This window comes from Triturus cristatus, chromosome 10 (assembly GCF_964204655.1).
Source record: "Triturus cristatus chromosome 10, aTriCri1.1, whole genome shotgun sequence".
NCBI lineage: Eukaryota > Metazoa > Chordata > Amphibia > Caudata > Salamandridae > Triturus > Triturus cristatus.
In genome coordinates, this window is record NC_140593.1 from 903,958,031 (window position 1) to 903,973,034 (window position 15,004).

A 15,004-nucleotide genomic window follows, 5' to 3' on the forward strand; every position below is an offset into this window, starting at 1 on the left:
AATTTTATTTTCCATGCTTGAATTTGCTGGCTCTCAGGAGTGGGGCAATGCGCCTCCGCCCAACGGAGGAGTCGCCGCTGGTAACTTCGTGAAAGGCTGCCATGGAAATGGTGACCGGCATTGATGGAAAGAGAATTATGGTGTCCGAATCATGCTGAGAAGGCCTCCCCCAAGGTTACATTTGGCAGACGAAATGTAGCACTGACTTTGAACCCCCAAATGGAGATATATTTTCAGGACACTTTACTATTATTGCATGCCACTAGTTAATTTTCCACCCAATGATTCCCAGGGAAAGTGGCCATTCCCAAGTAGGATTAAGACACTTTTTTGGGATAAATCTCTGTTTCTATAATGGATTACTTAATATGACAAATCCTCCAACTTTGGCGAAGAAGTTGAAACCTCCACAACAGTGGATGGAAATCGAATTTGATAAATTGTAAATAATGTCTATTTTGTGAAAGTGGAAACGTTATGTCACTTACTCAAGTTCTCACATTCAATGTGTTCTTGCAGGAAATGCTTGTTAGTCCTGAGCAGCTGCGGTTCACCATTAAAGAGACGGTGTGTGTCAACCCGATGGACAACCAACACATGGACAAATGTGACTTCAAGGACTCGGGAGTAAGTAGCCGCTCTTGAAAACTGATGTACAAAATGGGGTTGTGTGGGAGGCAATGTAATTGTTGTCTACATTATCTTGGTTTTTTAATGGCAAGCAAGCTTCACCAAAGATTTTCCTCTAGGGTTTGAGACGCTAAAGGTTATGCACATATGCATATAAAAAGCTTACTGCTTAAACAACATTGTTTTGGTAATTTCCTGGGCATATTGCCCTAATGGAGTGATCATAGAAATATTATGCAATAGGGAATCATTAAAAAAAAGTCAAATTTCCCATCCGCATCACCAGCAAAGAAACGGTACGACCAAGAGTTGTCCAAACGGACTCTATCTTTCTAAAGGTTTGAACTTTCCTCTGACGTAAGATGATGATCTGCTACCTGAGCTGTACTGACTGACTGACAGACTACCATGTCCGGCACAGTTAGCTTTGTGAATGGCAGTCATGAAAGTGATGTTGGACACTCATGAACAGGGAAGTATGACATCCCCTAACTGTTAGGAAAAACTCTCAGCATGGAAGGGAAATGGCATTTGTGGGCACTGACAACATACCCCACTTTGGTGGTACATTTGCAATGCTCCTATTTTGTGACCGCGATTTCAGCGACCGTAATATGGTGGATTTGCAGCCATAGTTATTTTCCCAAACATGTTTCTCTCACAGAGAATACCAAAATGGGGTATTCCTGCTGTTCCTCGATATAAAAGAAGGAAGAGTCAAAGGGAAGGCTGGATCCAACTAAATACACTGTGCGTTTAAAGTTGGTAATCCATTTGTTGGATAATAATGCCCTCACACACCCTTTCAGGTGTCATGCTTCATCATATGGGCTGCTCCTCGTCGGGCCGGCGGTGCAATGCCTAACGGGCTCCCTTAAAAAGGGGCACTTTGTCGGAGATCTTCAATCCAACTGCCGTATGGTGAAGTGCGGGTGTGGGGGCCTAAATTGTGTAGATGTGAATAAGTGATATAAAACAGGGTTGACGTGCCAGCTAGGAATTAATTTTATTCTGAGGGCCTCCTTCCCTGATTAAAAACGTGAATGTGTAGCACTCAACAGAGTATAATGTCTCATGTAAGAGTGGCCTGTATTAGTATTTAATGGTCAACATGTTTCTCGCATAGAGTTATTACACTCGCGATTCTTCAGGACCTAGAAAAACAACTATCTACACGAAGAGAGAATGTTGTAATATTAATACTCTCAGTTAAAGTGGTATAGAGCAAGTCAGTGTCTCTTAATTCAAATACCTGTTAATGTCTGGTCCTACCCTATTTAGATGTCCAGACCACAACAGTGCTCGGTGGATGGAACATGAGCAACAATTCCTCAATAAGTAGGAGTTTCTCGTGGCTCATGTCGTGCGAATTGACCTACCCTCACCACCGAGTCCGGACTCGGTGGTGAGGGTAGGTCAATTCGCACAACATGAGCCACGAGAAACTCCTACTTATTGACCATCCACCGAGCACTGTTGTGGTCTGGACATATACTAAAAAGGGTAGGACCAGACATTAACAGGTATTTGAATTAAGAGACACTGACTTATTCACATCTACACAATTTAGGCCCCCACACCCGCACTTCACCATACGGAAGTTGGATTGAAGATCTCCGACAAAGTGCCCCTTTTTAAGGGAGCCCGTTAGGCATTGCACCGCCGGCCCGACGAGGAGCAGCCCATATGATGAGGCATGACACCTGAAAGGGTGTGTGAGGGCATTATTATCCAACAAATGGATTACCAACTTTAAACGCACAGTGTATTTAGTTGGATCCAGCCTTCCCTTTGACTCTTCCTTCTTTTATATCGAGGAACAGCAGGAATACCCCTTTTTGGTAATCTACATTCCTGGGGCAGCCTTTCTTGCTGGACCTCCCACTCCCCTGTGAGCGGAAATAGCCCCTTCTGTCCCTCTTCTTGTAGTTTTTTCTCTCACAGAGAATACATCTATTTTGATGGCGAAACCTTTGTCTCCCAGGGAGAACACTCAAACCGTGGCGTATTTTCCACTGCTACCTTAGTGTAGGTAAATATTTCCTGGCATTGGGAGGTGAACACTGAATTGTCTAAGCTCTAAATCATGACCTGAGAGTATCCAATAGAGAACTGTTTCTTGAACATTGCAAACATTAGCAGCGGAGCATTGGAGGAATGCAGCACCGTGACTTGGCTATGGTAGTGTGACTGGAGTTTGCATCAAAAAATGGAGGCGGAAAATGTAGAATTCTTGTTTAACCACACATCGAACCGTGTATGAAATTGTCAGCACATGCAAAAGGTGGATGGGGTGGAAGAGAAGTACAAAAAGGAGGGAATGATTTCTGGTGATGCCTATTGAATCATCTTGAGCTTCAATAAGGCATATTTTATATTGATGTGATATGTGCTGCTGTGGCAGTCAAATCAAGATATCACCACTGCTGCAATAAAGGGCATAGTTGATATTGAATGTTGTTCCTGGACTGCAGATGAAAAAGTTTCTTCATTTTTACTGCTCATATCGGTCCTTCTCAGGGTACCCAAGAAAATGGAAGAAATAATGGTATTGCCCAAGCCAACATTGGCTGCAGGAGCAGAAAGTTACATAGTAAAAGTGCTGGATGTGCAATAAAGTTGAAGGGTACAAGTAGGGAACCAGACCTCGTGCTCACAAATAAAATGGGGAAGGGAAGAGAAAGAAAAAAGAGAAGAATATTCGAAATTTGCTGCTTAAAAAAACGAATAAAACGTAAAACATCCAAAAAACAAATTTAGATCTAAAACAATTATAACATATTGTGTTGGCATTTTTATTGCAAATGTGCAACAAAGATCTGGTTAAAGCAATGGTGTAGTTCAAACAGTTCCAAGCTTTGGAGCCATCGCATCTCAAACTTTGCTTCTTCTTTGGAACTGGTGCATCACCATTGTTGCAATGAGAAAATCGATGTATCGCCTCAACTGCGGAATCGACACAACGCTCGGCTGCACCACGCATCTTCCCTGTTGCTACCAAGATCAAGGTACTTTTGTTGAGGCGAGCCTTGCGGTTTCCCTGTATCCAGCCTGTGCTCTCACAGTCGGCCTGAACATTTGACTTTGTCCCGGTCCTGCGCAACCAAATATACCAAATAGGCTCTTATTGCTTCTAAGCACTATTTTCACATTTAATCTTCAAACTAATTCATATCTCGACTTCTACTTATTGGAATTTTCGCCTTTTGGTTGTTTTATTTATTAAATTATGTATTAAGTTATATTTTTCTAACTTTGTATTTGAATCTTTTTGTGTGGCGTTTTCACAGTTTCAATGTTTGAAGTGTTGCAAAAAGAACTTTACACATTGGCTCCAAGTTAAGCCTGACTGCTAAGTACCAAGCTACCAGAGGGTGAGCATAGTTTAATTTAGGGTTTGCCTGCTTCTTACCTTAACAAGAATTGCGATTCTCCTATTACCATGACCAGAGAATCTGGATTTCATTAAAGACACGGAGGCTGACATTATGCATTACCTTTTAATGCAACTTCAAGTACAGCCACTTTAAAGTTACATCATAAAGTAAGGTTCTAGAATAAACAAGTAACTAGGTAACATAGAGACAGAGATCAGCCTCTTTAAAATGCGGTGAAAGTCAATCATAACTTCTGTGAAAGGTAACGGATTCCAAAAGCTCTGGAGTCATGAGGTGAAGCTCTGTCTTGAGAAGGAGATGAAGAGTCTGGAAAGGTCTTCGACATAACGTGGAAATGAAGCATTCAAGAAGAATTAACTGAAAAAGAAGACGAGGTATTAGTAAAAGAAAATAACACCCTATGTTAAGGGAAAGGTAGACGAAGTTAAACTTGAAAATGCAAATACAGTACTGAATGGTAAGATAAACATTTTAAGGTATTACACAAGGTAAAATAAGGTATTAAAATCCGCTCCAGGAGGGAGGGATGGGATAATGTCAGCATCCGTGTCTTTAATGAAATCCAGATTCTCTGGTCATGGTAATAGGAGAATCGCAATTTGATTACAAGACTGGAGGCTGCCATTATGCATGTTGGTAGTCAAGAAGAACTACATCAGACATGTGTTCAACAGGTTTGCAGTAGTGTTTAGCAAAAGTATATGAATTTGACCAGTCTGCTGCTTTGAGGATGTCATTTAACTTACCTCCTTTCCAAAAGGATTGACTGGCCATAGCCCCTCTTAAAGAGTGAGCTTGGAATCTATGGAGGTCAATGCCGGCCAATTGCATCGATAGTTTAACCCATCTTGCTATAGTAGAAGAAGAAACAGATTTGAAAGGTTTAACAAAGGATATAAGGAGTTGGTTAATACCGGAGGTGCGACGGGGGTCTATCCTAGAATCATATTCCTTCATGCAGTCCACTACGCACAATTTTTTGCAAGCATCAAACCTAGGCTAAAAGATCATGTCAGACATCGTTTTAGTTCTCTTCATTATTTCAAACGTGACACCGAAAGCATCATAGTATCTGTTGGAAATCTCCAGTGCTTTAACAACCAAAACTCTACGGCAGGATATTAGGCAAAGAAGAGAAGCTAATTTGATGGATAGTGACTTATTGTCTAGCAGGTTATTATTCGGCCACTTACAACAAAGATCAAGAAGTAACTTAACGTCCCAAAGGGTGTCGTATTTAGGTTTGGGGGGTCTTTTAAGTCTGATACTCTTCATAATTCTGCAGGTTATTGGATTTTTACCGATCGTTCTACCATTAAGGAGTGAGTGACCCGCAGAAATGGCAGCCCTATAACAGTTAATTGATCTATATGAGAGACCTCTTTCAAACTGTTCCACCAGAAAATTGGCTATGTGGACGATAGGAGCCTCCACGGAATCCAGATTCCTTTCCAGGCACCAACAAACCCATCTTTTCCAGATGCTGTTGTCTCTATAGTGTGTGCCGGGGGCCCAAGATTCTTGGAGGAGAGAAGAAGCTTGTGACGAAAGTCCAGAGACTTCGTTAGATCGCCTGACACCTTCCATGCAAGAAGGTTCAAAGTCCCTTTCATAAGAAGTGGGTGGTCCGAGCCGTTTATGTCTCTTAGGAGGCCTGGTGAAGCTGGAAGTAGAAAGGGAATTTCGTAAGCTAATTCCAAGGTCGTCGGAAACCATGCTTGGGATGGCCAAAAGGGGGTCACTAGGACTATTGAGGAATGTTCTGATCTCAGCTTCTGAAGGACGCGTGGAATCATTGCGCAGGGGGGAAAGGCATATCCCCGAATATTTTTCCAGTCTTGGAGAAAGGAGTTCACTGCCAGAGCACCCGGGTCGGGCATCCAGCTGAAGTAACTGGGGAGTTGGGAATTGAGTCTGCTGGCAAAGAGATCTACTTGTAGGGGACCCAAGAGGTAGGCGAGACTGTTGAAAATGTTTGGGTCTAATTTCCAGTCGGTGTGATCTACCAGGAACCTTGAATTCCAGTCTGCATATACATTTTTTAGACCGGGAAGATATTCTGCTCTTAGGGACATTTGGTGTTCCAGGCAGAACAACCAAAGTTTCTTGGCAAGGTTTGAAAGGTCTGGGGATCTGGTACCGCCTAGGCGATTGATATAGGCGACGGCTGACATGTTGTCCATCTTGAGTAGGACTGATCTCCCTTGGAGGGAATGCTTGAAGCTCATTAAGGCGTAAAGGCCTGCGGTTAGTTCTAGAAAGTTTATGTGGTTTAAACTCTCCGAATAAGACCATAAACCTCCCGTGTTCTGATTTTGAAAACAGGCACCCCAGCCATGAAGGCTCGCATCTGATTCCAGAACATAGTCTGGGGAAGTGCTAAAAATGGTTTTTCCGTTCCATACATCTAGATTCTTTAGCCACTAAGTCAGTTCCTCTCTGGCTTCCACGTCTAGGTGAATCCTGTCTCCGTACCAAAGCCCGGAGCGGGGGGCCTGCCCCTCGATTCTTTGAAGGGCTCGGTAGAATAGAGGGCCCGGAAAGATAGCTTGAATAGAAGAGGAAAAGGAGGCCCAGAAGTCTGGCTAGTTCCCTTAGGGTTATGAGATCTAATTTTAGAACGTGACTGATTTCCTTCCTGATTTTTGAAATCTTCTTTCGGGGAAGTAAAAGCATTGATTTTAATTTGCCTTTTTTTTCCACAAGGAAAATATTGCTCATAAAGTTCTTGTGTTCCCAAGGGACTTCTATGATCACACCCTTGGTTAGCATAGAATTTATCTCCTCTGCGACTATGGAGTGTTGTTCTAGAGACAGGTTTAAAACTTGTGGAGTTGAGACTTGAATGGGTAATTCCGAGAAATCTATTTTGAATCCTTGAACGGTTTCTAAAACCCAAGGATCGTGAGTGATTTGTTTCCAAACGTGTAGGAAATGTTTTAGTCGACCTCCTACTCTCTGAATAGAAGAGGAGGAGGAAGTGTACTTACTTGAGGTGTTGGATGGATTGGCTCCTCTGGTCCTAAAACCTCTGAAACGTGAAGATTGTCCTCGTTGAGGAAAGAATTAATTGTTGGTTTGGAATTGACGATTGGAACCTCTCAGTCTGGAAAAGGGTCTTTGGAAGAAACGGCCGGCAGAGCGACCCCTTCTGCCGGCCCTTGCAAAAACACTAGGGTTAAAAACTCTTCGGATGTTTGATTGTGCTCTGTCCAGGGCAGTAAAGGTGGAGACATATTTTCCCAGGCTTTTGATCAAATCTTCCCCAAAGAGGAGGCCGTTGGGATTAGAAGAAGATTCTTTATCTGCCATGTCGCATAATTTAGGGTCAATTTTGGATAAGACTACCTTCCTTCTCTCGGTATTTAGAGCTGCGTTAGCGTTTCCGAGGAGGATCAGAGTTCTTTGGCTCCATCCCCGAAGGAGGTCAATATTATTAGGATGAGATGCATTGGTGTAGCTTTCCTCATTTTAGATCGATTAAGTGACACAATGGTCCCAGCATATCAAGCATGCGGTCTTGTCATGTTTTTAGAGAGCGTTCCATGCCTTTCCGAGGATCCCTGCCCAGTTTAAATAAGAACTTGATGAGTTTGGGGTCTAAGTTAGGAGTTAGGCAATATTTATCTTCAATGATGGGGCGAGGGCATTCTGCTCTCAGGACATTTCTTGTCTCATTTTCCAAGGGGTTCTTGATCCACCTCTTAATAAACTTAGAGACCTGTTTTTGTGGCCACCATTGAGAGCTCCATGGATGTTGTAAATTCTCAGGGAAAAACATTTCCCCACCAAGTGGGTCAAAAATAGTGTCTTTAGAGGAGGAGGGGTGTTCATCATCGGATAAGTCAAGGTTGATATCGTTGTCAATTTGGTCAAGGTCCAAAATATATTCATCCAGGGATTTGTTAGAAGTATCTAGATCGTTGGAAAAGAGGGGATCTGAAGCACTTAAACGATGTGAGCCGCTTGGGGCATCCGAATGAGGTATGCCATTGTTGGCAGGTAATCTATTTGGGGCGCGTAGGCCTCCCGTATTACTTGGGGCACGTAGGCCTCCCGTATTACTTGAGGAGCTTAGTCCTCCTTCGTTAGTTGAGGCGCGTAGACCTCCCAATATGTTTGAGGTGCTTGGACCTCCAGTAGTGCTTATTTTTTCTAGATTGTTGCATTTTTTAATTCTTTTACCTTCAGGTTTGTTAAGTAGGTGGTGAGAAGGGTAGATCGTGGGGTCTGAATGCGATCTCTTCCCTGCAACAATTTTGTTAATAGTTTCTCTCATACAGGAGTGTAACTCCTTATGAATTATTTTTTTAATATTTTCCTCATTAGAAAAAGAGGGGGGAATTGGGGTTTGCGAATCATCTGAATCGGCGTCAGACATGATAAAAGGTAGTTTTTTTTTGTATTAAAGATAGTTTATAATATTATTTGGGTAGTAGGTAATAATTAGGAGAGATTTCTGACAAAGCGCTGAAAATTAAGCGAAAAAAACAGAGGAAAGCCGAAGAGCGAGTTGATCGACGAGGCAAAACAGCTAAGTACCAAGCTACCCGAGGGTGAGCATACATTAATATAGGGTTTGCCTGCTTCTTACCTTAACAAGAATTGTGGTTGCTGCCTGACTTGGGCTCATACCGTAGTCAACTTACAACCCAATTTCTAACAAAGAATGAGTGTGAGTGATGGAGAGTGAGAATAAGTGAGAGTGAGCATAAGAGCCTAAAATAATTTGGGCTAGCTGGCTATAATTCTGGCTGGCTGGCTGGCTGTACTATGCCCCACCAGTTTCAAAGATCATCAGCAGCCACTGCAAAGATTTCTAAATATGATGATAATCCTTCTGCAAGAGCAGCAGATGAAATTTCTTCGCTGCCCTGGTGGAATGACGAAGTGGCAGCCAAACTCTAAATAAAGCTGTAAAGTGATATTTAATTGGCTCCAGGTGGACTGTTACCCCTTACTCTGTGGATATTCTGTTTCAGCTCTCCAATAAATTGGCTTATTTTTTTAAATGAAGAAAATGTTTGAACAAATAAAAATAGTGTATGCAATCAAGAGCATCAGTCCATAGACAAAACTAAACATTAAAACTAAAGTTAACCAATTACATATGCCTTAATGAATTTCATCTTAACACAAAAAAGCACAATACAAAAATAATTTATAACAAGTGGGGCAAGGATGATGAGGTGCAACTCAAGAACTGGGCAAGACATGAAACTTAACGACATATTTATCAAAGTTTTGGGTCGACCTTGGACCATGCAAGGGGACTTGTGAGCCATGCAAAAGCTAAATGAGATTTATCAAGCCACTTAAGGCTCCATTGCTTTGCCATGAAGGGCTTGATAAATCTATAGTAACACAAGGCAGTGCGAATCGCTGCCTTGCCTTAATCAGCGGTAGGGAGGCATGTCATGGGGGGAGCTTGGATTCTGACATATTCTCAGATTTATCAACATTGTTAAACCTGGAAATGCGTTAGAATTGTACACCTCCCCACCAGAGGAGAAATATATTTATTATTGTTTCTTCTTTGTGCATGTGCTGCATTCTACAGCATACTTAGAAAGAGGAAAATGTCTGAGTATTGTTTTTGTGTAGGAAGGTGTCCCTTCGTGTACAAAATGAATCCTGCCTGCGTTGGCGCTACACAGCCAAAAATGTGCCAGCTCTAGGAAAGGACAGGAATGCGCCTTACAATGGTGAATACTTTATGTGCATTCCTGTGGTGTTATGTGATTTTTCTTATTTGTTATCTTTTATTAATAAATATGACCCTTAGTTTGGAAGAAAGGGAGGGTGAGACTTAAAATTAAGCCATGGAAAATCCCAAAACAATGCCATTATGTCACATTTCTCAATTATAGCATGAAAGCACATGAACAACCTAAACGACCAGAATGCATGCGGCTGTTTTTGCAGCACTTTGTTTTGCGCAAAATGCATCTCCGCATCCTAAATAGACCTGAGGAAGAACTTTATGCTAAAATATAGCACCAAAGGCTGGTTTTGAGTTTGCATAGTTTTACTTAAAATGCATATTTTTATGAAATTTCACATTATTAAGAAAAAGTAAATTGTGCACATTTTCACACTCCCAAAGACCAGATTTTGAGAGGCAAAGAATGGGGCACATGATTTGCGTGCCAGAAGATAACTTAACATTGCGGCTGGAGGAGGAGGAGAACTAAAAAGACCAGGGCAGAGGTTGTTACCAGTTGCGGCTGGCATCTATAAGGAGTTGTGGGGTGAGCATATGGGTGGTGGAATAAAAAAAAAATAATAATCACTTACCTGGAACACGGCCTCGTCCACTGCACGTCCTCCTTCTGCTGCAGTCCGGCACGGGTCCCAGCCAACTGCCTTAACCAATCCTTTCACTGCTCTCACCATCATGAGAGAAGTTCCAGGATTGGAGGGAGGGGCCTCTTGTGCCACTCCCGAGCACACTGGAATCCTGCACTCGCTCTAACCCAGCTGGCTTGAGAGCTTTCAAAATGTGCATGTCTGACTTACCATCACAAGACCGCTGGCCAAAGGGACATGAAAAGTGCCCAGGCAGCCCACCCTCCTCCCTGCTGCTGACTCAGCAACCCCCACAAAGTCCTGACCCTTAGTTCAGGACTGGGATGAAAAATACAATGGTAATCACTTTATTACCATTTTATTTTTCATCTGTGGGGCTTTTGGGGGGCAATTTAGGTGGCAATGCTCCTCTGCTCTCACAGTTGTTACTTAATAAGGAATATTTGAAACGGCTTGTTATGAGCTCCCCTTCACCACATTTTCAACAAATTAGATCTAAAAAATGTCATTTTGTTGAATATGGAGGAATGATACCTAATGCCCTCCCGGGAGGAGGAGGGAGAAAGGCTTAATTACTCTTGGGGAGAGGAGTTGGCCTAATGGCTAGGGCGATCGACCTCGAATCTGGGGAACTGGGTTCGAGTCTCGGCAATGACACTGAACATCCTGTGATTCTGGGCAAATCACTTAATCTCCCCGTGCCTAACAAAAAAGAATGTGTGTCCTCCTGTAATGGAACTGGCGCTATATAAAACTCTGTTAAAAAAAAAAAAAAGAAATCTTATTCACACTAGTGCTTTCAGACATGTAAACTGTCGTCTCAGCTCTTGATTTCGTGTTGTAACATTTTGTTTTTCCCTTGCAGACAGTGAAAGACTGCAGAGCAACTGTCTCCTCTGTGCTCGGAGATGACGTAGTCATGGTGATTTGTGATACAGTAACAGCAAAGGTAGGTCGTGGTTCAGGGTTCACCTTTGGCGGAAACAACATCCTGTGGATATGCATGACTGGAAGTTCCAGGCTGGTGCATGGCTCCATGGTCCAAGTACTCCAGCTCTACAAACGCCTACAATTGCCTTTCTTCAGTTAATGCTTCACCATCTCGGGCTATTTACTAGTTAATAGCCTCTCCATCTACATTTCCAGGCAAGGCCATACATTGTACGAGGATATTTTATTGATGGACAGGATGAATATCGTTTGGGTGGAGGGGCAGTGGTCCTACAGTGCTGTTACAAATATGGAGGTGTTAAAATACTTTCAGATTTTGCATTTGAGATCTAAGCCAATTTTTTATTTCAGGATATACAAAGATAACGCAATGCAACAGACAACATTGGGACTTTAAAAAAAATATATATATATTTGGGCTGTATTCCATTTGAACATTTTCCATATTCTGCAGATAGTCGCAGTGATAAAAAAATAGGTCACGTTATCAAATGATCAAGTTGTGTGGAAAAATGAGTCGCATACAATAACTTGAAGAACCATAACATAACAGGTCATAATGGAGGCTCTTTGTCTTTGCATGGTGGCCATGTAATCTGGGAATTTGAAGACTTTTGTGTTCGTCACCTGAAAGGGGCCCATCATGCGGACCTGTAGCAGCAAATAGTCATGGTCCAGGAAATGAGGGATGTGGGCCACCACTGGTTGTGGGGGGTCCTGGGGAACAGCGGGCAAGTAGGCACCCTGTTATCCCTTTCAAGTGCATATAATTTTGATAGGCCCTCTTGGGCAACTGCTTCCTAGAGCCAGCCCTCAAGAAAGGTGAGAATCTATGTCCCCTCAATGTTTTCAAGGAGTCCAATCACTCGAATATTGTTAAATCTGGTTCTGCCTTCTTGATCTTAAATCTAGGAATCATGAGCCATGTCACTGAGTTATGATGCATGGGCCATTGTGGTGGTCATTAGCTCCGGCACTGTCATCTCGACGGAGTGGACCCTATCCGCAATTTTGCAGTGATGACACAATTAAAGAAACGATTTTTGACTCGAGGATTTAACTTGTAGAGCTAATAGCTGCTAGTATCATATCCAGTCTATCCCCCGGAACATGGGCCACCTCTAGTGGGGCATTGGAGGAATGCAGGTGGTGGTTATGCCCTCAACCACCACTAACGGCAGGGAACCCTCCTTCGCAAGGGGTAACTGCCCCATAGTCTTCAGAGGTTGAGATGGTGCTGCTCATAGTAGGTAGGGAGCGGTATAGAGCAAGTGCACCCATGAAGGAAAAGTAGCACAGGTGTCCCTGCAGGGGTGACAAAGTCTAGTGTGGTGCACCAGAGGCAAAGCAGCACTCACAAAGTCCACACAACAGAAGGAGGTGAAATATGCACTGGTCCATGAGTTCCTCAAGCCACAGGATGCATCAGGTATATGAGATGCTGCCAACCAGGTGGGATTGCCACCACCAGGGACTCTTGTAAAAGCAGGGCCTATGTGGTCTCCCAGGACTATAGGGTCTCGGACCACTCCAAGGCCTCATAGGATTCATGCGCACTAGTCAGTAGAACAAGAGGCAAGAAGGGCCAGGGATCACGTTCTCCAAGGCAGCATTGTGTGCAGAGTGGGGGACAGCAAGGCAGTGGACTCCATGGCCGTTAACAGCGTGAGCAGGTTAGTTCAACAATGTACAGTACAATCCAACAGTCACAGACCAACATAACTAAAAGGTGGGCCACACTCACCAGGGTAAGTACATCAGGCAATCTCTTCGGTCCAGGGCTCCTGTGTAGTGTTTGTGCCGAGGCGCGACAGGGATTACACCTCACAGGGCAAGGATCAGTATCATTGCACCAGGGCCCAAGTGTGAGCCACCAATATGTATCAGGCAGAATCCTTCATCCGCATCTGCAGCCTCCAATCCCAGTGGACGTGTGGGGACAACTGCACACTCATACCAAGCGGGAGGAACCAATGACACAGTTCATCCAATGAACTCTCATCCATGCAGGCCCATAGCCAGCCAACCAGCATGCTCTAGGCCAGGGTCAAGGTCGGCCTCTGCCTCTCCTCTGTAGCATAGCCTGGCTATGAGTCTCTCTGCCGCAACAGCGGGGGTGGGTCCTCACCAGATTCCCCAGCAGCAGCACTGGCCAGAATGGAAGGTGAAGGGAGCAGCTCATATGCTGCTTCTCAGCTCTCATCCATTTCGCTCATCTGGTAGTACTGAGAAGTGCATCTCCCTCGCGGCTGCCGTCTTGCCGGCTCACTTGGTCGCACCTCTCCCTGTTTATTAATGGTCCTTGCTCAGCAGGGACCCCTCACAGCACCAGCAGCCAGTCCTGAATGCCTCACCACAGGATCCAACCCCCTCTGACTCTGGGGGTTGGGTCTTAACAGAGGAACAGGGCAAGGAACCTGGTAGCAGACGAGATGCTCTGAGGAAAGTGCTCCTCGTGGCATATTGGCTAACTCTGTCCCCCAGTTTGGACAGCATTCCTTAACAGCTAATATACGCTCTCTTTTTAAAACTAGTATAAAAGCAATTTGGCTGCTGCGCTGCTCTGGCCTGCTCAGTGGTCCAGAGACTGGTGGGTGTCCCAACTTTGCATGTGAATATGGTCTTTTTATTGAGAATTCCAGATACTTGGTCATCAGATTGGTCCTAAATTATTGCATATTTCGATTTTACTTGTTCTGTGAATGGAAAGATGCTTTATGTAGTTAAATATCAGATTCCTGATGCATCCTCTGGATTTGCTAACGAGGCATTCACAAGAGAAATGTACACAAGATGACCTAAAGTCTGCAGTGCAAGTGTTTATGATTGGAAGATGCAACAAACTCTTCATAAGGAGGGAGACTTCACTAGGACTTTTATAGTCTGAAGAACACAAGGAGGAAATGATGGATAATGGAAATATTTAAAGGCATCAGTATTATAAATACCTTGTAGGAGGGAGTATGAGAACTAACTGATAAGGCCAAGAATGTCATTTAGGGTTGAACAGGGATAGCATATTCACCCCTTGCTAACACTGACACTGCTCTTACAACCCCAGCATATTGGTCCCAGCAGCATCCTGGGGAAAAGAAGCTAACACTGATTTTTAAGAGCAGTGCTCAGATTCTACCTTTCTTAAGGTAGATCAAGTGTACATGTACATGAGTAGCCGGGAGAACCTTAATCATACTAACAAAGGTGAGCAAACTGGAGGGGGAAAACTGGAGAGTGATTTAGAGGGGCGGATAGAAAAAAAACGGATGAGGGACTGCAGTGGGAGTCTCAGTAGTTAGTGTGATATTTCATACACTAATCAAGCGATGTCAGTGTGGAGGTTGGATTAACCCTTTATTTCACAGTGGGAGCTTTTGCACTACAGACCAGCCTTATTTTAGTTTTACTCTTTAAGTAAACCTTTGCGAATATATGTTAAACCTGTTCCAGATAACTCAGTGAGCCTATTATCTGCTTTGCACATCTCAGGGCAGCATGTAGTTGCTGATTAAGTCCCAGCATTGCTCTGACGCATGTTATGTGCATTTGTAAAGTGTACTCCAGCGAGGGTATCCCCGGTGCTGAGCAGGTGTGTGTTCCTAACCTTGCCTATGGTAAGTTGATTAATTGACAAGCCAGGTCTTCAACTCTAAAAGCGAGGATGAGGTCGTTCCACAGTTTAAGAGTGATGTAAGAGTATCTTTGATCTGGTTCTGTGC

At 43.5% G+C, this 15,004-nt stretch overlaps 1 protein-coding gene across 3 annotated transcripts in view; it reads left to right on the plus strand.

Annotated features, from left to right (window-relative positions):
- LOC146796219 (cathelicidin-1-like) overlaps nucleotides 1-15,004 on the plus strand; it is a 211,340-nt gene that overhangs the window by 36,129 nt on the left and 160,207 nt on the right. For all 3 annotated transcript variants that reach the window (XM_085628726.1, XM_085628724.1, XM_085628725.1), the window contains exons 2-3: nucleotides 520-627; nucleotides 11,203-11,286. In XM_085628726.1, coding sequence (XP_085484852.1) covers nucleotides 520-627; nucleotides 11,203-11,286 — 192 coding nt within the window. The remainder of the gene's footprint in view (nucleotides 1-519; nucleotides 628-11,202; nucleotides 11,287-15,004) is intronic.